This window comes from Thermobia domestica, chromosome 11 (genome assembly GCF_964235325.1).
Source record: "Thermobia domestica chromosome 11, izTheDome1.hap1.1, whole genome shotgun sequence".
NCBI classification, from domain to species: Eukaryota; Metazoa; Arthropoda; class Insecta; order Zygentoma; family Lepismatidae; genus Thermobia; species Thermobia domestica.
The window spans coordinates 257,664,613-257,690,027 of NC_137464.1; the positions used below are offsets into that span (position 1 = coordinate 257,664,613).

Here is a 25,415-nt window from a genome sequence, read left to right on the forward strand (position 1 = left end):
GTGCCAAGTGTGTGATAAAAAATCAAATTGGATGTTCAATGAAATCTCAGTTAGAACAACATGTACGAAGTGCACTCCATGCTTGAAATAAAAATTTGCGAACTGCAAACACACAAGTACTCTTGACATAAATGCATCAAGATACTTCAGTGAGTGAGTTTTTCAAAGACTTGTACCAAGCAATGAAAGCAACAAACATTCCTTGGAACAAAGTTCAAGTGCCGAAATACCGTGCTTTTGTGGAGAAGTACTGCGGGCGTCGAATTCCTGACGAATCCATTCTTCGAAAGTGTTATCTCGAAGTTTGTTATAGGGAAGCTATAGATACCATTAGGGCAGAAATAGGTATTCATATATTTGGATTTCTGTGGATGAAACAAAAGACGTTTTGGGACCATATGTAGCAAATTTAGTGAATGGAAAATTAAGTGAAGATGCTCCATCTAAATCCTATCTTATTGCGAGTAAATTGCTAGAACGCACGAATCATTCCACGATTGCTCGCTTTGTAAACGATGGTCTTAAGGTGTTGTGGCCGGGAGGAGTTCAGGAAGAAAAAGTCCTTGTTCTCTATACAGACAGTGCAGCGTACATGTTAAAAGCGGTAGAGCACTTACAGGTTTTTACCCTTACTTAATTCATTTCAGCTATATGGCCCATGCTCTTCAGCGTGTTGCTGAAGAGGTGAGAGACAACTTTTGCGAAGTAAATCAACTAGTTTCTACCATGAAAAAAAAGGTTTGTTAAGGCGCTCCAACGTGTTCAAGTTTACAGAGATCAACTGTCAGACGTGCCACTTTCTCCGGAGCCTGTGCTAACGCGATGGGGCACTTGGATACAGGCAGTACATTTCTACAATGAACATTTTCAAAAATTAAGCCTGTTGTTCATTCATTTCCATCGGAGTCTGCTGTGTCAGTTGGCATTGCTCAGAAACTGTTTAATAACCCAAAAGTAGCGTGTGATATCGCATACATAGACAGAAATTTTGGTTGGCTACCTACAAGCATTAAAAAGCTAGAGATTGTTGGGTGGCCTCTTCCGGAATCCATGGAAATCATAGAGGATGCAAAGAGACTGCTGCAAGGTGTATGTAGAGATGTAGGAGAAAAAGTTCGAAAGAAACTAAATGCAGTGCTGGAAAGAAACCCGGGTTACGACAGCCTATTGGCAGTGTGTGAGATTCTCAGTGGTGAAACAAGAACCCCCCTGAAGGTATTTCCACCAACTACATCCCCCTGTTGAAATACGCTCCTGTTACCTCATGTGATGTGGAGAGATCATTATCTGCATACAAGAATATTTTATCCGACCGCCGACAAAATTTTACTTTTGATCATTTGGAAATGTACCCTGTAACCCATTGTGCAACAACACACAGTTGAACTGCAGGCACATATTTTGAAAGTACTTTATTTCAAATTAAAAATGTTCATTAGTGGAAATATTCTTCAATCTTAGTTCAGCTGGTATTGTTTAAAAGATTTGTAACTGCTTTCCCTGCATGAAATATATATATATATATATATATATATATATATATATATATATATATATATATATATATATATATAGATAGATAGATAGATAGATAGATAGATAGATAGATAGATAGATAGATAGATAGATAGATAGATAGATAGATAGATATAACATTCCTATAAGTTGCTTTAAGTATTTAAATTTGTATATTGCGTATAATTCATTTCAAGATTGGACCGTGGTGACGGATGCGCACTTAGTGTAAAAGGTTCTAGATTTGAAACGGGACCACACCACACCACATGAGATTTCTGACGTACAAATGCCGTATGCATTGCTTTTCTCGGGGCTTTCCTGTTTCTCTTTAGCCGATTCACATCTTCATTCACTCCCGTTTGATTTTTATTATCCTGCAATCAGTCACGTCAGTGAAGTATGGCTGTCTCAGGTATTCAAGCATTTCACTTCATTGGGCGACTTGCATTAAACAGGATAAAGTGTAGTAGATTTTCCCTTTTATTTCCATAATTTGTTTAAATATTGCATACTTATACGCGTGTTAATATTACGTTTTCATAAATATGTAACATATGTAATATTACATATTCTTATATAATATTACATATTTCTTACATTTTAAAGGGACGCCGTACCTCATACTTGACGGGCTAACGTAGTCATACATGCCTGAAGCCCAAACACGTAATGCCTAATCGTAATCCTAAAGACTGAGATTTTTGCGTAAAGACATCGCAGGTAAAGGTGCATATCCTTCCCTGAATTCTGTCATTTTTTCCCCTATGTTAACGCAATGACTGTTATACTAGAAAAAAAAAACTTTCCCTGGATGCCACAGTGTTTTATTATAAAAACAGATTGACAACTTCGAAAACAAAATAATCTCTCTTTTTGAATGAAAATATTATTTTTTAAAAAATATTTTATGCCCTCAGGGGACCATTCATTAGATTATATAAAAGTTTGAGCATGATAGTGTGAGTCTTCTAGACGCCAAGCTGATCAAGGGTAAAAAATGCATGTGAGTTATATTTTCCTTACGGGACCCTGGGCTGTAAACTAGTGTGAATCAAATTCAACTCGTATTGCAGTTAATGAGTTCACTTGGAGCAGTGTCAATTTTCAACTTGTTCCCCTGGAAAGATAGTGATTTTGAGTTTTACGTCCAATTCAGCAGCGAGGACTATATGAGACGTGGACCTACTGATTAACGTGGAATCCGAACCACATGAGCTCCCGCCGGGAATCGAACCCTGATCTCCCACGCCAGATTGTGATTTTGAGTTATGTCACCTTTCCATGTAAAGAATGAAAGTCGTTATCTTGACATAGTTTTCGGTAACTGTAGGGTACAGATCGTAGGCTATTTTTAAAATTTTAAATGTATATTTTCAGGAGCGGAGGGTGTTTAAAATTGAAAGAAACCCCTGAAACTTATACAACCCAAAAGACTCTGACGGACTTTAGGTTGCATATTGTCCAGGTAGACAAAGAATTAATATTTCTGCGATAATCCGGTTCGCTTCACACGCGCTCTAGCCTATCCCTACTAACGTTGGAGCTCACCGAAAATTGTTGCAAGTGGAGGAACATTCACTGTATATAGGGTGTCTCAAAAGAGCACCGACAACGTGGGAGGTGATTCCTGACAACAAGATAATACAAAATGTATAGACCAATCTGGGGGCACAAATGCTACCTTTCGGAGTTACAGGCTGCCGAAAACATGGAAAAAAGAAATTTAAAGGTCCATAGCTCCAAAACTATGGGATCTGCCGTAGTCGGGTCAAGACTTCACTTAGGAACGAATATATGCACTATCCAAAAATACATGTTTGAGAGACCTGAGGTACTCACAAAGCCATTTTTATAGAGGGAGAGTGGCAACGGGCATAAAATTTGAAATACTCTTCAACTATCTCTATAAAAAATTGTTGCGGAAGTACCGCAAGATTTTAAATTTTGGATATTTGGATAGTGCACATACTCGTTTCCTTCACCATTCTCATTCCACCAATTCACTCATTATCATTCACTTGCTTTAATCATCCGTCTCCCATAGCCTAAAGGGCGTAACGAGGGACGTTAAACGGAATAATTTTGAAGATTTTTTTCTAAATGCCAATAATGTTGTAGGAGTTAAAATAATAATTACGGTTATTGATAGATTTTCCATCGTCAAAGAAAAAGAATACACCTTTTACATTGTAGGCTAAGTAATAAGTACTTACGCGGAGATTGTTTACTAGTATCATTATACAGTAGACTTAGGCTATTTGAGAAAGCGTTACCGTTACCCCCTGTAGCGAACGCGGCTAAGGTGGCTATTCAGTAATTTTACTTTCACCAGAGTTGTAAATCATATTGTGAGCCAGTCAGGGTTTCCGGGTCTTTTTGCCAAGTCCAGGTGTGTAATAGCAGAGTTCCAATACTCTGCACAAACCATCTTCCAAGCAGCTGTTTCTTGCTACAATCCCCTTGCCTGGCAACACGACTTTCTTTTTTTTCCCTTCCTTTTGAAATCTTTTAAACAGCAGGCGGTCTATTGTTCCGAAATGCACCAAATACGCTCGAGCTGATGTTTTCTCCGCGTTTTTATTCCTTTCGCGTTTGTGATTAGCCATCTACATTTAAATACATGGTCAGCGTATTCCAAGCGTACGCATGAGCAATAAATACGTTTTGCGATCGCCTCAAATAGCCGGGTACTAACTTCAGCAATTATGAAAGAAAAATGAAGAAAAAAAGTAGGGCAGAGTTGACTGTGTCCTTAATACAGAATTTTTTCTCCGTTGGCTTCTCTCTTTACTATATAATCAGGCTGTTGATGGTGTGCGGGGAAACGTGATGGTAGGAAGATCGCAGTTGGTCAACCTGGTTTCATTCACGTTTCTAGTTTGCTTGTACGCCCTCCGCCCCACACCCACCGCAAGGGCAGCGAAAAGACTTTCTCAACACATGCACTGTCATTTTGTTTACTTAGAGGTTGGTTGCCATGGATACCCATCTATTGTATTCCTTCTCTTCCTGCCTCAGAGACACCAGAGAGGAGTACACAATCCATCTAGTTCAAACATAAACAAAGCATATCACACACTGTGTAGGCAACACTATATTTAGGAGAATATCCTGCGGGTATTAGTTTCATGAATGAGTTTGTCTCCCACAACCATTGAGGACAAGTATGAAACAGCAATGACGGATTGATTTTATGTATTGCACAGGGTGATTATAAATCAGTCATATGCAGCAACCAGCGCCCGGGCCAGTCCCGACACACTGAACTTCTACAGCCAACCTGCCTGACTTCTAATTGAAAATATACTTCTTACATAATCTTAAGATATTTCCTGGATAATTTATGTCCACATTGGAAAATATCATCCGCGTTGGAACATCCAGTGTACCACGGATCATTAAGAGACTAGTTCAGAACGTGAAGACTCAAATTCCAACACTAAAATGATAAAATAAATAGATATCCTTTTCTTTAGTAAATAAATATTTTTGGTTACCGTTATAACAGTTTTTGTGTTCCTATGATGGTAGCGAACAATGAACGATTTTCTCCATTAAATATGACCATTCGATTGTTACGAAAATGGTATACATTGTCTCATGTGACCCTTGACGTCAGTAAATCCTCTGTGATTGGCCCACCACATTTCACATAGCTGTTGTAAATGATGCATCAGGTTTGGAAGGCCTGTATTTAACAAAAATGTATAAAATGGAATGACGAAGTGAAATCGTCTAACGTCCCACGTATGTGTTCTTCAGGCTAAGAGAGACGGGTGATTAAGTCAAGTGCATGATGATGAAAGAATTAGTGGAATGACAAAGTGTGAGGAAAGGGAAGTACTCAGAGAAAAGCCACGGACACTGATGTTTTCGACCACAAACTTACTTGGGGACGGACCACTGGGCCACTGTGTTCCCCACGGCCCAAAAAGGTGTCTTAAGATTAAAATAAGACAAATCTTATTGAGCTAAAAAAAGGGGAAATCCTCATGGGTAGTTTTTGAGAAATCTAGAAAACAGCTTTTTTCCGTAAACCTAAAGATTAATCTTGTATGATGATCACGTCATATACTAACACTAGCAGAATGCACGTTCTTTGCACAGGGATAATGCGCTTTCTTTTGGACATAAAAGACACGAAAGCTTTCCCCATTCATCTTAAGGTTTCCAAGACTTATCGATTCGATACTAATATCGGGCATTTTCAATTATTTTTATTATTCTCCCCCTCTCCTAAGTTGCACCGTTAAAGTGAAATAGTAAAACCCATCCGAGGCCCGAACCTCAACTATGTTGAAAATTTGATCGAGATCTGTCGGGTGGTTCAAAAGTTATTAATTCACAAATGTAGTCACTATCATTTTTATATATACTAGCTGAACCTGCGCTCTCTACACAGCGCATCATTCACATATGAGCATCAATGTCCTTGCTATTCCTCACATCTGTACATGTCCCTTTACAGACACAAATGAAAGACATCTTGATAACAATCGGCAAGCGGTACCACAAAGAGATTTTTCCATTATTTTTTTCAATATCTCGCACCATTTGCAAGATTTGAGCCTACTTCCAATTGGAGTTTCCAATTCATGTTTGATCAGTGTTCTTTATTCTTGCATGCAGTATGTAATAATCAAATACATTACACACACAATTAATTATAATGTCAGTAAATATGATATTCATTGGGCAAAACACTACAAACAATAAAGATTCATTTTAGACTGGAAAAATGGTTTTCCTTCGTTTTTCATTATCATTTGGCCATTAAAAAACCCTGAGAGATATACAACCCTTGTATACAATAATGTTTTGTTGAAATGTATAACTCGTAGGATATGATGTATTTTTTTTTTAATTGCAACAGTTCTAGTGTACCCCTAAAAATGTAATAAAGAAATAACGGCTACGTTTTTCAAATATGCAATTAGAATTGGACAATCTACAAAAAATTTGGAATCGACTCGCTAAAATGGCACGTTTGGTTTTCGAGATCTCATTGTCGAAAGGATTGGAGTCAAACACATAAACTTTTCTTTGGAGACAAACATATAAACCTAGCATTTTAATATATAGATAGATAGATAAAATGGGTCCCAAATACACACGAAAGAAAGTTTTCCTTCTGAAACTAGCAAGACGACAGTGCATATCGTGGTTAATTAAATACAGTACAATGTACAAAATAATGATTAATTCTAAAAGTTTAATTCTTGTTTCATTATAATAACGTTCAAAGGTAAGACATACTTATGTATATAGTATCAATCTATAGATGGCGTCGACTGAAGGAAATGACATACTTCAGGGTAAAATTTTCATGTGTAATCTTCGAGAAATTCGTTAGAAACAAATCTTTGTGCCGTTAAAGGTTATGTCGTTGCATGCCAATAACACCTGATTGTTTTTATTCTCTTGGAAAAGGTTTTATTGATTTATATACTTTGTGTGTAAAAGTGACACTGTTTTTAGTAGCAGATATGTATTGTTATTTTTAACCTCTAAACACTGACGAACATATTCATAATAGTGACACACATTCTCCTAATAATATACATACTCCTAGCAGTGACATATATACTCTTGACTGTGACACAATACTCCTAATAGTAACATACTTCTAACAGTGATACATATATTCCTAGTTGTGACACAATACTTCTAATAGTGACATGAATACTCTAAACAGTGACATACAAACTAGTAACAGTGACACACCTTTTCCAAACTGTGACACAATACTCCTAATACTGACATAGTCCTAATAGTGACATACGGGAGAGTTGTTCATAGTGAGACTTACTATTAGTACGCAATGAGACAGTCAACTTTTTTGCATTGCGTTCCGTGTCTGACGCTAGATGTCTCCGCTCAGAGGGTGCTGTGACCCACTCGGAGAGTAATATTCCTGGAAGTGATTTTTCGCGCGCAACCCTTGCCAGCTGTTTTAAGTTGGTCACAAAATTTATATCATGGGCGTCAAGGAGGAACCAAACAAGCCCTGCGGGGCTTCTAATCGTTCCTACTACTACTACTACTACTACTACTATTTATCTGCACCAAGGTAAGTAAATCACTTTTTTAAGTATTATTTTCATCTTATTGTAATGAAAAAAAATGTTATGAAAATTTAAAAAAAAAAACTTTCCTTGGCCGGGTTTGAACCAACGTCAAAACTGATTGGCATTATTAGCTCGTAGCGCTAGCACGCTCGGCCACGAGGACCGACAGCAACAAGTGTTTGATTTCTGCTATATTTATGCTACGTGGCAAGAAACGGATAACGCCAACCAATCAGAACCGTATATTTAGTTACTACTTCCGCGAGTATCAAACGGATGGACGGGTGAGAATTTACAGGTAATTTTATGTTTCAATGCATCAAAAGTTACTTTTGTTGAAGGTTTAAAGTAATCATTTTATCACTCCTTTGTCTCTTGTTGTGTTATTCTGGAGGTAAATTTCAAGAGACATGCTTTCTTTTACTTCACACAGATTGAAATATTTAAATCGATCTTGTTAATTCGACTGCCATGTGTTGTTAACCTACCGTATATTAAACACTGAGACACCTACCGTCATACTACACAGTGAGTCGTTGTCTTGGTGTGTACCGTACTATATAAGAATATAAAACATGTGAGTAAACCTATTCGATACTCCTAATACTTTAATAAATTCCTTTTAAATAAACTATATTCTTTGTAAAGAATATTGATGATCTGTATTATTATTATTATTATTATTATTATTATTATTATTATTATTATTATTATTATTATTATTATTATTATTATTATTATTATTATTATTATTATTATTATTAAGTATTCTACCTTTCGGCAGGTCCTGGGACTAATGAGCATTTTTCAATTTTAGATTTGGGCCTGGAAATGTTTCTTCCACGTTTCTCTATCTTCAGTTTCCTCTTTTAGCTCCCAATATTTTCTTCTATCTTTAAAATCATCGATCAACTGTGTTCTCCTTCTTCCTGTTCCTCGCTTTCCTTCCATCTTTTCTTCTATGTGTGTGTGAAGAAGACAATTTCTTCGTAAGATGCGTCCAATCCAAGTGGCCTTCCTATGAAGGATGGTGGCTAGAAGTGTCTTTTTCTTTCCTATCCGTTTTAAAACATCTTTGTTTGTTGCTCTCTCTCCATTTTATCTTCTCCATTTTCCTCCAACACTACATCTCGAAGCTCTCCAAATATTTCTTCTCTAACTTCCATAGTGTTCAAGTCTCTGATCATAAAGTCCAATGCTCCATATATAGCACTTGACCAACTTCTTGTTAAGTCCAATATTGAGCCTGTTAGTTAAGAGTGATCTTTTGTTGTTGAATGCTTCTTTGGCTATGGCAATTCTTGAACTGATCCGTTTGATGTAGTAAGTGTCTCTCTCGTCAATATACTTTCCAAATACTTGAAACTATCGACCTCTTGGTTCTACTCTGACCCGTAAGGGGGAATTTTCAGGGAATATTCTCATGGCTTTCGATGTTTCGTTGTTGATTTCCATTCCATACAGTTTTCCAGTGTCAACTATTTTGTCAATCATCTCCTGTAGTCCTCCTTCGGTTTTAGCTATTATAACCGTATCATCTGCATACCTGATCTTGTTAATGATCTGCCCTCCAATCTTGAAGTCTCCAGTTCCAATTAATGCTTCCTTTATTAAACATTGACTGTAAATATTGAATGATTAGGCGACAAACTACATCCTTGTCTGACTCCTCTTCCAATCTGTACACAACTTGTTTCTCCTTCATTCAAGCGCAAGTTCACTCGTTGTCCTGTGTACAGGTTTTGAATGAGTCGTCGATCTCTCCAGTTGACTCCGATTTCTTGAAGTATTTTCAGAAGTTTCGTCCAATTGACCCTGTCGAAAGCCTTCCAGCGGTCGATGAAGCACAAACACAACTCTAATTATTTAAATTTTACTTATAAATTTGAAACTAAATAGTCTTTGTAAATTAATCAGTGATGATTTCAGATGATTTCCCTAAGGGTAATTTCAATACATAGGCCAATTTTAATAGTGTGAAAATACACACTGAGAAAAAATGTAGGTGGCGTACTTAAAAAGATAGGTTACATGCGCAATTTCTATTGTTTTTGGACTTAACGCACAACAAACGTACAACTGAAAATCCATGTTTTATAATACTTTCTGTATAAGTGTTCCATATGTACGTACTTTACGTATGAAATAGTGTAGGCGGTCAGGATCTCACATACAAATGGACGTATATAACATATAGCTGACGAAGGTAACATAAGTATATGCATGTGATATACGGAAAACTGTTGGATGTCAGACATCCTGCAACGACATGATGTAACATCTAAGGGCAGTGTCTATGTAGCATACGGATAACGTATGCTCCATACTGATTTCTATAGTAAGCAACAGGATACCGTGTATTTGTACAATGTACCGCTGTCCGAAGAACGGATTTTTCTCTGTGCAGGTAACCCTTGTTTGTCACCCCTTCCCGCGGACTACTTGCAACTTCCAATACTCGCATATAACATAGATGAGATCTAGACAACCTAAAGGAAAAAGAAGCTGTAATGATACTATTAATACCAGATAATTATTCTTTCCTCTTTCATGATTGTTTTACTGGTCATCAGTAATTAATGTACCCTATACGTACGTTCACATAATACAAGTAAAGTTTGAAGTTTCGTAACATTGCTCTTTTTAAAGTGCAGTTTCATTCCCATCTGAAGATGGGCAGGCCACAGAGGGTAACGCCTTCTCTTGAGCCATGAGAATTTATTTATTTGTAATTTTATTTGGAGATGGATAAGAGGACTTGTTTCTTTATTGAAGTGTTTGCCTGGATACATTATAAAATTACAAAATTGAAAATTACAGAACAATTCAGAAACTTCATCTTATAATAAGGAATGAAGTGTTGAAAAAGTTTCTTAACTTCATGGTAATAGTTAAAAGAAGAAATCCATGAAGATGGTGAATTTTCTGAGTAGATCTGGGGCAGTTTTTAGCCTTGACATGTAGGTGCGTAGCGTGTGTACTATGTTGGTCAGGTTTAAATCCTTCAGAAGTTGAAGAAGTTCTTTAAAGTTTGGATGTCCTCAGAGAATATCATCAGGAGACGTCTTCGGGGTAAAAAGCTGCAATAGTCCGTCATATTGTAGACTCAGGTCTTGAAATAGATGTAACAGTGATACCTTGAAGAAGTGCTGAGTGTGAGATTATGCTTGCTGATGTTATTTGCCTTTTTGCTTGTGGAATTTGTTGTATTCGCGGACATCCGGAATAATTAACAGGCTGATCTCCTTTGCAGTTGACACATTTAGCTAATGCGTCTCTCAAGGATGTTATAAAATAGAAGATCTCCCCATATATATCTTCATCCTATTAAATCAATGAAGCCAAAAAAACAACCGAGCGTCGGCAATTCTGATTGGCTACTCTCGTTTCCGCCATCATCTGATTGGCTACTTTCGTTTCCACCGTAATTGTTGGCTCAAAACATTGCGATCCTATTGGGCGGAGTGGGCAGATTAGGTGTGGCAAAACTGTGACGTATGGCTTCACGATTTTGTTGTAAGGGCAGATCCTCTAATTTATAGCATCCTTGGTGTCTCTGGTCTTTTTTTCGTATTGGTACGTCCAATGAGAGCCGGCTCATTTAACGCACCGAGGCAGAGCTTGGCAAGTTGCTTGCGAATGCCCAAATCTTTGGCATTTGAAGCATTGTAGTAATGTTCCTTTTGTAGTGGTTCTATGCGATCTTTCATGTGTAGAAATAAGTCTTCTTTGAAGATTCTGGTAGTACCTTATAGAGTCTTCTTCAAAGTAATCAAGAATAGTGGGATGGCGACTTTCCATTTCCCGTCTTTACAATTCTGGGTTCGCATTTGTGAAACGGTGCGTATTGGGTACTCCTTCTCTTTGAGTGCTGTTGTGATGTCTTCAATTGTAAGGTGGCGATAATTACTCTGATAGTCTCGGTTTTCTTCTTGATTTCGGTGCCGTATTATAGTTGGTGGTGAGAATATATGTTTTGTACGACTTTTAAAATCTTCCTGAAGCTTGCACTTAATTTTTGTGTATCCTTCCATGAATAGTAAAGTAACTTCTTTGCTGCAATATGTTGTTATTAATTGTTGTAATTCATAGCCCTGGATAGGAGGGCAATCATTTATTTTCTCATCCTTCCTAAGTTCTTGTTTCGAGTAGAAGCTGTTTGTGCCATCCATGGCTTTTTGAAGGACCTCAAAGATATTTGATGTTAGTATAGGAGCCAAGGGAGCCGATCCTGGGATGCCCGAGGGGCCCGGGCCCCACAAAGCTCATGTGGGCCCCTCATTGTATTTTTAAATTTACAATTTTTGGCATAATTTGAATGCAATTTGTCTTCAAATCCTCATATATGCTTTCTGCATCTGAATGGGCCCCCCAAATTTTGAGAGAAATCGGCGCCCTTGATAGGAGCAGGCATCTGTGATGATCTCACAAGTAAACCTTACGTTTGGGTGAATCGAGTTGCTGACTGAGACACAAATGAGAAAGTAGTACTAAATGTGGTAAGTATTTCAGTGCAGTTATAGGTGCGAAGCTCCAGGAGTTTAGGAGATACAGCTACCAGAACATCACATGGAAGTATAGAATAGTCTTCATACAGTTGGAGGTAAAAGCTCTGTAAGACCTCTTGTAACGACAAAAGGTGAATAACAAATATATGGGTACATATTAGAACTAGGGAGAAGTCATATAGTAAGGGTATACCTGACGGCGGCCATCTTGAAATCCACCATTTTGAATTAAGCTTAAGTTTTTAAAATAGGAATAGGGTCATGTGATACATGATTTAAGGCGCAAATTTAATCAGAAGAACAATGGTGACGTTAATTTTGATTTACGTGCAATTGGTAAAAAGTTACAGGGAAATTAAATATTGTTGCAGCATATGTATTAGTCCTTTACCTCACCTTGTAAATTTTGTGTTAGTGATAATAATTAAATAAAAAGCAGGTGGATAAATATTAGGTCTATGGTAAGAGTTGCCTTGATGGCGGCCAGGTTCAAATCGCCATTTTGAATCAGACAAAAGTTTTAAACAAAACGCATAACATTGACACCTTATTAATAGCAAATTTTACCATAACTCCAACGGTATAACCATTTTTGCTTTATCATTAACCAGCACAAAATTAAATGAATCGCTCCTTACGACTACTGCTTTGACGGAATTATTAACTACAAATGTGTCAAGTTTAACTCGATTGCCTTTGTCAAATGTGCTCACTGTGTGCAGAGCATTTGTGCAAGTCATGCACTCTTTTCTGAACTACATATTGATTGTACTAATTGAGGACTTTTCTGGAAGAAAGCCCCAAGTTCAATTATGACTGAATTCCACTTTGGTCATTTTCCTTAAATTAGCAACTTGTTTATGCGATAACAAATGCTGGTTAATGATAAAGCAAAAATGGTTATACCGTTGAATTTATGGTAAAATTTGCCATTAATAAGGTGTCAATGTTACGCGTTTTGTTTAAAACTTTTGTCTGATTCAAAATGGCGGATTTGAACATGGCCGCCATCAAGGCAACTCTTACCATAGACCTAATACTTATCCACCTGCTTTTTATTTAATTATTATCACTAACACAAAATTTACAAGGTGAGGTAAAGGACTAATACATATGCTGCAACAATATTTAATTTCCCTGTAACTTTTTACCAATTGCGCATAAATCAAAATTAACGTCACCATTGTTCTTCTGATTAAATTTGCGCCTTAAATCATGTATCACATGACCCTATTCCTATTTTAAAAACTTAAGCTTAATTCAAAATGGTGGATTTCAAGATGGCCGCCGTCAGGTATACCCTTACTATATGACTTCTCCCTAGTTCTAATATGTACCCATATATTTGTTATTCACCTTTTGTCGTTACAAGAGGTCTTACAGAGCTTTTACCTCCAACTGTATGAAGACTATTCTGTACTTCCATGTGATGTTCTGGTAGCTGTATCTCCTAAGCCCCTGGAGCTTCGCACCTACAACTGCACTGAAATACTTACCACATTTAGTACTACTTTCTCATTTGTGTCTCAGTCAGCAACTCGATTCACCCAAACGTAAGGTTTACTTGTCAGATTTCTTCTTAATTTCGGTGGTATGTTGTAATTGGTTGTAAAAACAAGTGTTTTGAACGATTTTATGATCATCCTGAAGCTTCCTTATTTTTTTCTGTCTTTCTGTACCTGAATTTTTTTTAATGTGCTAGTCGTAGTGACTAGCTACCTATAAGAGGGTTACGCCCTCTTTGAGGTGCGTGGTGGGAAGGAAGAAAGGAGAGCTATGGGAAAGAGATTGGTGAGCTAAGATATTTTATTTTATTCCATTATCATATCGATTTCATAATCTTGTAAAAGGTCGGCCTTAAGGAACTTCGTTCCTTAACATGAGGTGTAGAAGGAAAGGAGAAGAAACATATATATATTTACACATAAAACATATTCATATTTATACACAGTAAAACAATGTAACATATTAATATAGTAATACAACTTAATGATCGCGAAAATAACGAAATAACAAATGATGTTGGAACATGGAGAAAACGGCAGCCACTATGATAAGAGAGTTAAGGCATGGTACTTGTTAAAATGTAACATGTAAAATGGAGGTGAGGTATGAAGCGAGGTGCATTACACAGGACAACACATAGGTTCTGTTAGTGAGACAAATGAAGTCATCTTCTGCCTAGGGGCAGCTCTAGGCGATAATGAGAGACGAAGGGAGCCCAAGTTAGACACAAAAGGAATTACTGTGCAGGAAAAGATGGATGGATGAAAGGAAGATGTTCATGAAGAATGTAATCTCCAATGACTAATAATAAGGGATCTCCTGGCGGTAAAGTATAATGGTATAGGGTGAACATTAGCGATAATGGAGGATGAAGATGTCGGTGTGGTATAGGGTGGAGTGCGAGATGATGCATTGCGTCTTGAAGTAAGGGATGCTGACTGTGTAGGCGTTTACTGATATAGGTAAGGCGAAGTTTCTCGATGTGATATTGTAAAGTTGGGAATGAAATAAGGCGGTATAAATCCTGAGTTGGGCTAGGTAATCGGGTGCGGAAGGCGATGCGAAAAGCGTGACGTTCAAGGATTAGCAGCTTATTATAGAATTTAGGTGGAGCGGATACCCATGCAGTAAAGCCATAAGTTAATATTGGACGGAGGAACACTTTATAAGTATTTAGAATGGTGTGCGGTCGAAGCCCCCAGGTAGTACCTGTCAAGCGCTTTAACAAATTCAGCCGATTGTAAGCTTTAAGTGTGACATGTTCCAGGTGTTTAGTCCAAGTTAGGTGTCTGTCGTATGTTATACCTAGATATGTAACTGTGCGACGTGGTTGGATAGGAACGTGATCAACGTGTAACGTGAGCAGTCGTTGATTTCGATGAACTCTAGAGTAGCGTCCACGTGGTAAAAACACTATGGCTTGGGTTTTGGCCGCATTAATTGTAAGTCTCCACCTAGTACACCAGGATGTAAAGCGATCTATTGCGGTTTGGAGGAGAAGGTTGATCTGTTGGATAGTGGTAGCAAGAGTGAGGAATGCCGTATCGTCGGCGTACTGAAATAAATGAGTACGTTCGGGCAGTCGAGGCATATCTGAGACATATAGAAGGTACAATAAGGGTGACAAAGCTGAGCCCTGTGGTACACCGTAAAGAAGAAAAATGAGATGAGATAAACAGTCATGAATTGAAATGTATTCCAGTCGATTAGTAATGAAATTATAGATGAGTCGAATGTATACTATGGGCAATCGAAGTTGTAGTAGCTTATAGATAAGTCCAGTATGCCACACTTTACCAAAAGCTTTTCCTAAATCAAAGAGAATTAAACAAGAAGGTTGGTTTGAATTGTAGTGTTCTGTGATAAGAGTTGTGAGTCGGAGAAGTTGATCGTTTATGGAGCAGGATGGTCTAAAACCAGTTTGTGTGAAAGGAATGATATTGTAATCGTTCAGATAAGCATGTAAGCGTTTGACTAGAATACGTTCAAAGATCTTACTAAGTGCAGAGGTCAGTTGTATAGGTCGATATGAGGTAATATCCTGAGGAGACTTGTTAGGCTTTGGAAACATTAACGTTTTGGATGTTTTCCAGGGCAAAGGATAGTATCCAGTGCGTAAGATAAAGGTATAGATAGCAGCAAGTAATACTAGTAATGGTATAGGACATTCTTTAATATGGCGGTAAGTGATAGTGTCAAAGCCGGGAGCTGTGTTGCGTTTATTTTGAGTGACGGAAGTTATGTCCTGTACGGTGATAGGGGCCTGGATAGGTGCATTTTGGGATAACACATGGTGAAGGTTCGGTTGAAGGAGAGGTGATGATAGGTTGAGAGTATCTGCAGCGTGTGGAGCGTGACCTAGCGTAGTTGGAGTGAAAATCTGTTGTAAGTGGTCGGCAAAGGCGTCAGCTTTGTCTTTGTCTGTCGAGAGAGCATTGTTGGCGGTTAAGACTGGATACGGAGTTTTGGAGAATTTGCCACATAACGCATTGAAGCGAGTCCAATATTTACTAGGGTGTGATACGTCGGAAAGAGAGTTACAGGTTTTCACCCAACATCGTAGTTTATAGGCTTTGATATAATTTTTGACCGTGCATTGGAGTTGCATGTGGTCTCTCAGTGCGTCTGGATTTCGTGTGCGTAGAAATTCTCTATAAAACTGGCGTGAACGACGAATCAACGTAAGGTATTGGGGTGGTAGGGTAGGATGATATGGCTTAGCTGTAGTAGTGGGTATATATAACGAGCTGGCTTCTTGTATGGTAGTTGTAATAGTGTCAATAGTGGTGTATAAGGTCTCTTCAGAGGTGGGCTCGGTGAGATGAATGGTGCATTGAGTAATGTGATTACGGTACTCTTCCCAGTTAGCTTTGTCGTACCTAAAGCTAGTACGAGGCGGTACAAGAGAATGAGAGTTACGGACTGCGAATGGGTTGTAAATGACTTTAATTGGAGCATGATCACTGCCTAGAGTATCTAGAATTTCAACTGTACAATGTGAGATGATATTAGAAGATGGAATGACAATGTCCGGTGTTGTATTCGAAATTGGGCGAGTGGCTTTCGGCAGATCTAGTACGATACCTGTAGTGTTGGTCGTGATGAAATTGTGAAAGGTAGTTTTGTCGTGAAGTGGGCGGCTGTGAATATTGAAGTCTACCATGATAAGGTATGTTTTGTAAGTATTCGATATATATTGTATAAATTGATACGGAAGTGGATGACCTGGTTGAATATAGATAGTGGCTAGGGTAATGATCACGTTTTTAAAGTAAATTGTGGTAAGCAAATACTCCGGCAAAGGTGCAGTCAGATAGTGATGTTGACGATATGGTAAGTTGGGAGAAAAACCAATGGCAACACCCCCGTTGGCACGAAGAGCCGGCGAGGGATTTTCGGCATGAAGCATCGTAAAGCGCGGGATGTGACAACAGTGAAACTGCGTTAAAAAGGTTTCATTTAGCAAGAAAGCCGTTACGTGTTCTTCAAGAAGAAGTTATTCAAATAGAAGTTTGTTTTTCGGCAAAGAACAAATGTTTAGAAACAGAAAAACCAAAGCCATGATGAGGTTATGGGTTCGATATATTTTGTGATTTATGAAAGTGAACGGTGTTGTCAGAGTACGTAGCTGTGAAGGTGATATGAAATGTCGTTTTGGCTGCATGGATAATTTGTTGTAGTATGTGTGGTCGGATGAATGGATGTATGTTCTATAGCGAAAGTGTTATGAAAGTGAGAAGTTGATCAAGGGTAACTGGTGATTCAAGCGGATGAGATGTGTCAGTAGCCTGTGCCGGAGGTCGCAAAGGAACTATGAGTTCAGGATGTTCTTGAGCTGGTTCCGGTTTAGCCTTGCACTTATAGCTATACGTCGGGTGTTGTTCGTTACAGGTGGCGCATTGCGGTGGCTGTTGGAGATTGGTGCAAGTGCAAGTGTTATGATGACCAGCACAGTAACCACATTTAATTGGATTCTTACAATCACTGGTGAGATGAGAGTTATAGGTCTGGCAACGTTCGCATCGAATCGGCATAGGAGCTGAAGATCTAGAAGGCTCTACTCGATGGATGTGGTTGTAGATAGAGGCACCGTGTCCTAACAGCTCATCGATGGTGGCTTGATGCGGAGTAAGTACTCGAACCATATATGTAGGCCCTCGATCGTTTCGAATCCTTAGTACCTTGTGGATGGTGTGTCCTTCATACTTGAGCTCATCTTGAATTTCTTCATCTGTGTAGGAAGGGTCAGCCCCACGGATGACGACGGAGAGCATCGGTGGACGTCTTGGTGGTGGAGGTTGCTTGCGCCTTGAAGAGGTAAGAGACTGAAGCTGGGCGTTCTTCCCAAAGATGTCAATTGGCACTTTGTTCTTGATGGTGCTGAGGAGTGTAGAATCAGAAGTCTTGAGGATTATTCCATTCCTGGTGTGCACTATTTGTGAGATCGTAGCACGTGGCAGATATTTGCGCAACTGGATCGCTACCATCTTAGCATTGCTGAACTTCGGATCAAAGTTGGTAAGCAGCATGGAGTGAATTGGACTTGAGAGATCATCAGTTTTGGAGGTTCCTACGTGCATCTGGTCAGATTCGGAAGCCGTAGTGGAATCCAGATGATGCTTCTTGGACGGTGGAGAATGCTGTACTCTGTCGGCATAGGTGGTGTTCCTGTCGGACGCTGGAGGCGATCTGGAGCGGATGGAAGCGTTAGAAACGGCTGAGGCAATGGACTCTGCAGAATCATGGCGTTTGTGGCCCTTCGTTTTGCTGGAGCTGGCCGATGATTGGTCCTTCCGTGGTCGCACTTTCGTGCTATTCCCCGATGGGCCGGTTACCAGTTGAGGGAGACTTGCATGTGTACCTTTCCCTTTGTAACCAGAGACTGTGCGCGGGTCCGCCATGGAAAATCTGTCCGTGGGCTACTGCCCAAAGTATGTATGCGTCAATGTCTGCTAATGGTTTGATGAAATGTGATGTTTAATGAAAGGTAAGACTACCCGTTTGGATAGTAGTCTAGGTGCAGCTAGCTTCCAGTCAGACCTGTAGTACCGTTCGCCCTTGGCTTGATTAGTCTGACGAACGGAACTCGACACAATGACGAGAAAAGAAAGCCGAGGATGAGGAGCAGGAAGGTATTTACAAAAAGCAGCTGTTCTGACGTCTGGTACGTCACAGCTGATTGATCGATTGAGCAATCGATCGGAAGTATCGTACCTGAACATAATTACTTTTTCATGTGTATATTACGAAATAAGTATTTTGTGGAAAGGTCTGCAAAATCTCATATTCCCTAAAATTTCATTCATTTTATCTTTAATTTTTATGATAATTTAAAAGAGTTTTTCTATATTCCTTTTGTTCTTCTTCTTGCAGTTTACTTATTTGTGGGAGAACACTTTGCTCTGGTGGAATTCGTGATGTGTCTCAACAGTCGCCATCTTCTGAACAACGGAGAATACATAATAATTTCTGTGGATGATGAGGCCTACAATCCCAATAAAACATTGAGTATCGTTGAAAGAGGTAAGTGTGCCATATTCAAAATCATACCAATCAAATTTAGTTATGGAAAATATTGCAAGGTTTACAGAAAAAGCAAGCTAAATACATGCTTAACACAATGTTGTAGTACGTGATGCTGTTTTATATTTAGAAAATGGTTCTATGAAATTTGAGTTGAGTTTGGGTTTAACGTCCCTTTCAGCAGCAAGGCTATATGAGACGTGGACCTACTGGTTAATGTGGAATTCGAACCACATGAGCTCCCGCCAGGAATCGAACGCGGGTCTCCCACGCCAAAGGCGCGTACGCTAACCGCTTAACCACGAAGGAGCTCTCTATGAAATTTGAGGGGTGGGTCAATGTACCTATTGCCAAAATTTAGAGAGGGTGGTGCTTGCTTGGTACCCGTACGTCATTGACTCTGGGCCAGGAACTGTGGACCCTGAGGTAGGGACTAGGGATGGCCAGAACCAGTTCCTGGTGGAACCGGTTTTCGGGTCTGAACGGATCCGGTTCTAGAAGATCCGATTCCGGAACCGGTTTTTCGGATCCAGGTCTGGAACCGGTTCTTCGGATCCAGGTCTAGAACCGGTTCTTCGGATCCAGGTCTAGAACCGGTTCTTCGGATCCAGGTCTGGAATAGATACTTCGGATCCAGATATGGAACCGGTTCTGAAAACCGGATCTCCGAACCGGTTCCGCTGGAACCGGAACTTTGTGGCCATCCCTAGTAGGGACCCAGTGTACAAAAGTTTGCCCAAGTCCCATAAATAGTACTCCCGTCACAAGCTTGTGTAAACGCTGCTGCTGCTCCCTAACTCCCACTCTAATTACAATCTCTTCTCTGTAATTTCTTATACTTTAACTGTAACCTGTAGCTTCATATGTGAGGTTATCTTTATAAATCTTCGAGCTCAATTTTCTTTGTCAAACCAGGAATACCCACAAGGGGGTGCCAGGACGCAAACTGCGTTATTGAAATATTTGGGGGGTTAAAATTTTGTGGTTCGCAGGAAGAATTTTGTATTTGAACTTAAAATTATGGGTAGTAGAACAGGCGATTTGGCAAGAAAAGGTGTTTGTACATAATATTTACATTTAAATTGTCATAATTATACGATCAAGCTGGGAGGTAAGTCAGACAGTTGGGGGGTTGCGTCATGGACATAAGGGGGGTGGGCACCACTAATCAAACTCATTAAAATATTTCAATTTACTTGTTAATATGCGTTTCTCTAAATCAATGTTCGCTAAACCGGGGGCATTTTCGGTAGAGCACATTAATTGCAGTTAGCTAACTTTGATTCCTCCACTGAGCTGATGGTAACGACAGGGGTCAACTGCTTGTTTCTCCCGTGCAACTGCCATTTTCAGCTTCATCTCACAGTTGATTGTATACGCGTAGGATTGTGCACGTTATGTTTTTCTTGTGTATATCAGACATTTGCTAAACGTTATGTTTTTCTTGTGTATATGAGACATTTGCTAAACGTTATGTTTTTCTTGTGTATATCAGACATCTGCTAAACGTTGTGTTTTTCTTGTGTATATCAGACATTTGCTAAACGTTGTGTTTTTCTTGTGTATATCAGACATTTGCTAAACGTTATGTTTTTCTTGTGTATATCAGACATTTGCTAAACGTTGTGTTTTTCTTGTGTATATCAGACATTTGCTAATTTGGATACTTTGATTTCATGTTTAATAGAAATGTGTTTATAGGCAAGGTCACCGATTTCTCTTTACATTTGGGGGTGGAGTATTCAAATGCAGAAGGTATATATATATATATATATATATATATATATATATATATATATATATATATATATATATATATATATATATATATATATGAAGATTTTAAGACAAATTGCACTCAAATTATGCCAAATATTGTATACTCATAAATACAATAGGGGCTCACACGAGCTTTAGGGGGCCCAGATCCCCACGGTTCCCCAAGACCGGCGCCCTTGTTTATAGGCAATAAACAAATGTAAGATTTAAAAAAAAAAAAAGTGGTAGTAGTTTTGGCTGGTAGCTCAGAGTAGGATTTAAAAACGGTACGGTAACTTAGAGTATTCAAAAGTTTGGTGACCACTGCTCTAAATCGATATACACTGTGTATAGTTCCTTCATTTTCCTAACCCCAATAAAGGGATGGAATCCAGGCCCGTATCCAGGGGAGTCTAGGGTAGCCCCCCCAAAAATTTTCACGGTAGGCTTGCAAATGAACTATAATACGATGATAAACTATAATATGGTTGGATCGCCCCCCTAACTTCAGCCGCTCCCCTCTACATTTTTGGGCTGGCTACCGGCCTGATGGAATCTATTCTTACCTTTTCTCCACTACATTCCTTGGCTGTGTCAACAATCATTTCACATCATCACACTGATTTGTTTTAACAAGATAGGATCAATAAACAAAAGTCTGGCTTTCATATGATTCTTATAACCAAAATAATACTGAAATTAAAGATACTAATTGAATACTAATAGTAATCACTGTTTGTTTTATTTCTTTCAGAGTATTTAGATCCATGGACTCGGTTCCAAAACCAAAGCTTTGCTCATCGTTTCAGGCCAACGAACAGAGAGCTATTCGGCTTCAGATCTGTCTTAAAACTTAGCCCCTTACATCCATACAACCAGCATTACAAGTAAGTACTTTTTTTCATCTCTTTTTAAAGTAACTGTACACTCACTGCCATGAAAAGAAGCGCGGTGTATTAAAAGGAGTAACTGTAGAGGGTGATCTCAATTTCACTGAAGAACCAACCGTTGGGTCTTACTATGAAAATGAGTGACTATGTTTTTTTTTTTGTGATTTAGTAATTCTTGAACTATCCGACCGATCTCAATCGAATTTTCAACGTTGGTGAGGTTCGGACCTGGGATGGATTTTATCATTTTACTTTGACGGTGCTACTTAGAGGAAATGTCGTTTAAATCCAAAATCAACCCCGCAACTTGGTGGAGGGGGAGTACGTAAAAATGATTGGAAATGAACGGCCAAAAAATTAAAAAAAAAAACATCGTTTATCAGAGTGGGCTTCAGTAATAGTAAAAATTGACTGACTAACGGAACATATTAGTGTTTTATTATTATTATTATTATTATTATTATTATTATTATTATTATTATTATTATTATTATTATTATTATTATTATTATTATTATTATTTTAACCCAGCGAAACTGGTAATTGACTCTAATAATAATATATGTATACAAACAGCTGAAACGATATGAACTTGGAGACTTGAACCCCTCCCCCATTACCAGCTTGCTTAAATTTTACTTTCGCTATTGGTTAAGTATTTGGTATTTTAATTTAGGTTGTCGTCCCTCACAGAAAACTGTTACAAGAGTTGTTAATATCACTAGCGCGGTGGCCACAGGAGCAGACGGGAACGAATGTCGTATACAATATGCTAAACGTAATTGTGAAATTCAGTCTGGATATCCAGTAAACCTGAGTGACGACTTTAATACATTTACGATTAGGTACCTGATAACGCATAAACAGTCTGTTTGATGTAAGCGTTACCTGTAAAATGACGAATAAGACGGTAATACACGGATGAGTGTTCAAGGAATGGTATCTTTCTGTTTTTGTATTCCTGTTTCGCCTATCATTATCTAAATTTTATGTTAGATATAGGCGAAGCAGGAATTCCTGTGGAATTGTTCTTATTTAGAACAATTGCGTAAAATACGAGATGGCGAACGTCATTGTAATGTGTCCTTAAATATTTTGCCCCATTACTGTTTCCCACCTACATTGTTACTTTGGTTATATTTTACAGCGTTTGTCATAATTTTGGATCACCCTGTATTATCAAGAGAGTAATACGTATATTGCAAAACTACAGAGAAATAAACATAAAGAATCCAAATCAATTAAAAGTTCTTCGTGCCCAAGATGGGGCTCGAACCGAGAAGACTTTATCTCGCATTTACCTGCTCGACTACGCCTACCAGCATCATAGGAGCTTTTTCAGAGAGTAATTATTTCATAAAGACGCAAGTTTGTTGGATATCTGAATCCAGGTACACTTCTAACAATGCATCCCTCCTCATTGATGAAGTGGCTGCTAGCTCGTATTAGGGATGGCCAGTCGGGATGGATTTCGGGTCTGAACGGATCCGGTTCTAGAATATCCGGTTCCGGAACCGGTTTCTCGGATCCAGGTCTGTAACCGGTTTTTCGGATCCAGGTCTGGAACGGTTCTTCGAATCCATGTCTGAAACCGGTTCTTCAGATCCAGGGCTGGAACCGGTTCCCAAGATCCGGTTCTGGAACCGGGTTTTCAGACCCAGGTCTGGAACCGGTTCTGAAACCGGATCTCCAAGAACCGGTTCCGGTTTCGCTGGAACCGAAACTTTGTGGCCATCCCTACGCTAAATCCGAGCTGCTGGCAGGTTGTGAACAGTGTGCTAGATGAATTGGTGGAAGCGACAGGCAGGCGCCCAGGCAGCGGCCGCTTGTCTCATTTGGCTAAATAAACTGGGTAACTGGCAAACTCATTGGCTAAACAGGCAAACTGGCCAACTCATTTCACTAAACACCCACTGGTGAACCAATTTTTTCTTCTGGGGGCACAAGCGGATCTGGGCGGGGAGGGCACAAGCGCATAGTCCTCTGCATTTTTTGAAGTTGAACTTTGTGCCTCCTTTACGGGTCTTTGGGGGCTTTCGGATCCAGGTCTGGAACCGGTTCCTAAGACCCGGTTCTGGAACCGGGTTTTCGGATCCAGGAACCGGTTCCAGAACCGGTTCTGAAAACCGGATCTCCGAGAACCGGAACTTTGTGGCCATCCCTAGCTCGTATGCCTTTGATGCGTCAAGTGCCATGTTCGTTTGCTAGAGCCTTTCTGTTTCAACTGTGCCCCTTCTGGCGCTTCTGTCGATATGCGATTTCTCGTACCTCCCTCAAAAGAGTAAGGACAAGCTGCTGAGGCTGAGAACTTTCAATTGTTGGATGCGGAAGCGTTGCCAAAATGAATTATTTCACGGACTACGCTGTCCTCTATCTTGTTAACCATTCTAAGTAGACTACGACCTTCACTCGTCGAGACCAAACGACTGAAAGACAAATTGGCAACAGAGCTAAGGTCATTCACTTCTTTTCCCTACGCAAAGGGAGGGTTTCATCCGTCAGAGGGTGGCGGGGGTTCGGCCGAAGTATAGTTCGGATATTTTCCGAGGGCACAGCTGGAATAGACAGGCTCTAGTGAGAGAGCATGGAATGCAGTATGACAATTCAGATCCTACTTTAAACTGTATATTCTGTCCTGCATAGTCTCGCTGCTACAGTAACGAAGATCGGAAACAGGCTCGTAGCCAGCCCAAACATTTAGGGGGGAAAGAAGTTAGGGTGGTCCGATCAGTTCTTTTGCAAGCCTAGCGTGAACATTTTAGGGGTGTCAGTAAAAATTTAGACGGGGGCCGCCACCCATGGATACGGGCCTGATCGGAAATACAAAAAGATATACAATGTAGCAATCACTCATACGTTTTAGTTACAAGACATAGCCTACAACAATACCAGAATTTTTGTGGTAGTTATGAAACAACTTATTTCCACTAGGAATGTTCATTCCCCTCATAATGACACAATCCGCTAAATTCTCTAAAAAATAAAAATACCTCCCAAAACTAACACCTGCTCTTAACCTTATTTCTTGATTATTTCCAATATCACATAGCACAGTGTTTCTCAGTGGGTCGCAACCCATTTCTTTTGTGGGTTGCGAGAAGTTTTTCCTTTTCTTTGTAAAAATAATATTTTGATGTAAAAACATATGTTATAAAGTATGTACTATTCAGAAAATGAAAATTGAAAGCGTTTGTTAATGAGGTGAAAAGTAATTGGTTACTCAGACCCCTGCCCTGTTGTACAATCAGTACAGATGCTTGATTAGGATGGAAAGAGAATGGGTGAGTCAAAATCTGTCACGGGGTAGGACATAGTGTTAGCTCTATGTTACCTTTATATGGACAAATTAGAATTATGATTTACAAAATTGAAATACCACCATTACGTAGAGTGACAATGTGTATTTGTATAAAAGTAGGTGAAAAAATGAAATGAAATCTTTAAGTTTTAAGTCCCACGGTTATGCCGGTTAGGCTAAAGGAGACGGTGATGATGAGTAATGAATGAAATGGTGGAATGAAGAAAGTGGGAGGAAACGGGAGAACCCCGAGAAAACCCACGCACACGGTGTTTGTCCACCACAAAGTTCACTTGGCGGGGGCTGGGATCGAACCCGGGAGGCAAGCACCAGAGGTGAACGCTCT

General features: G+C 39.2%; 1 protein-coding gene across 1 annotated transcript in view; it reads left to right on the forward strand.

The window, feature by feature from the left end:
- Nucleotides 1-25,415, forward strand: part of Gyc32E (Guanylyl cyclase at 32E) — a 423,433-nt gene that overhangs the window by 311,988 nt on the left and 86,030 nt on the right. Inside the window, 2 exon segments of the mRNA XM_081732832.1 lie at nucleotides 18,974-19,123; nucleotides 21,636-21,772. Coding sequence (XP_081588958.1) covers nucleotides 18,974-19,123; nucleotides 21,636-21,772 — 287 coding nt within the window.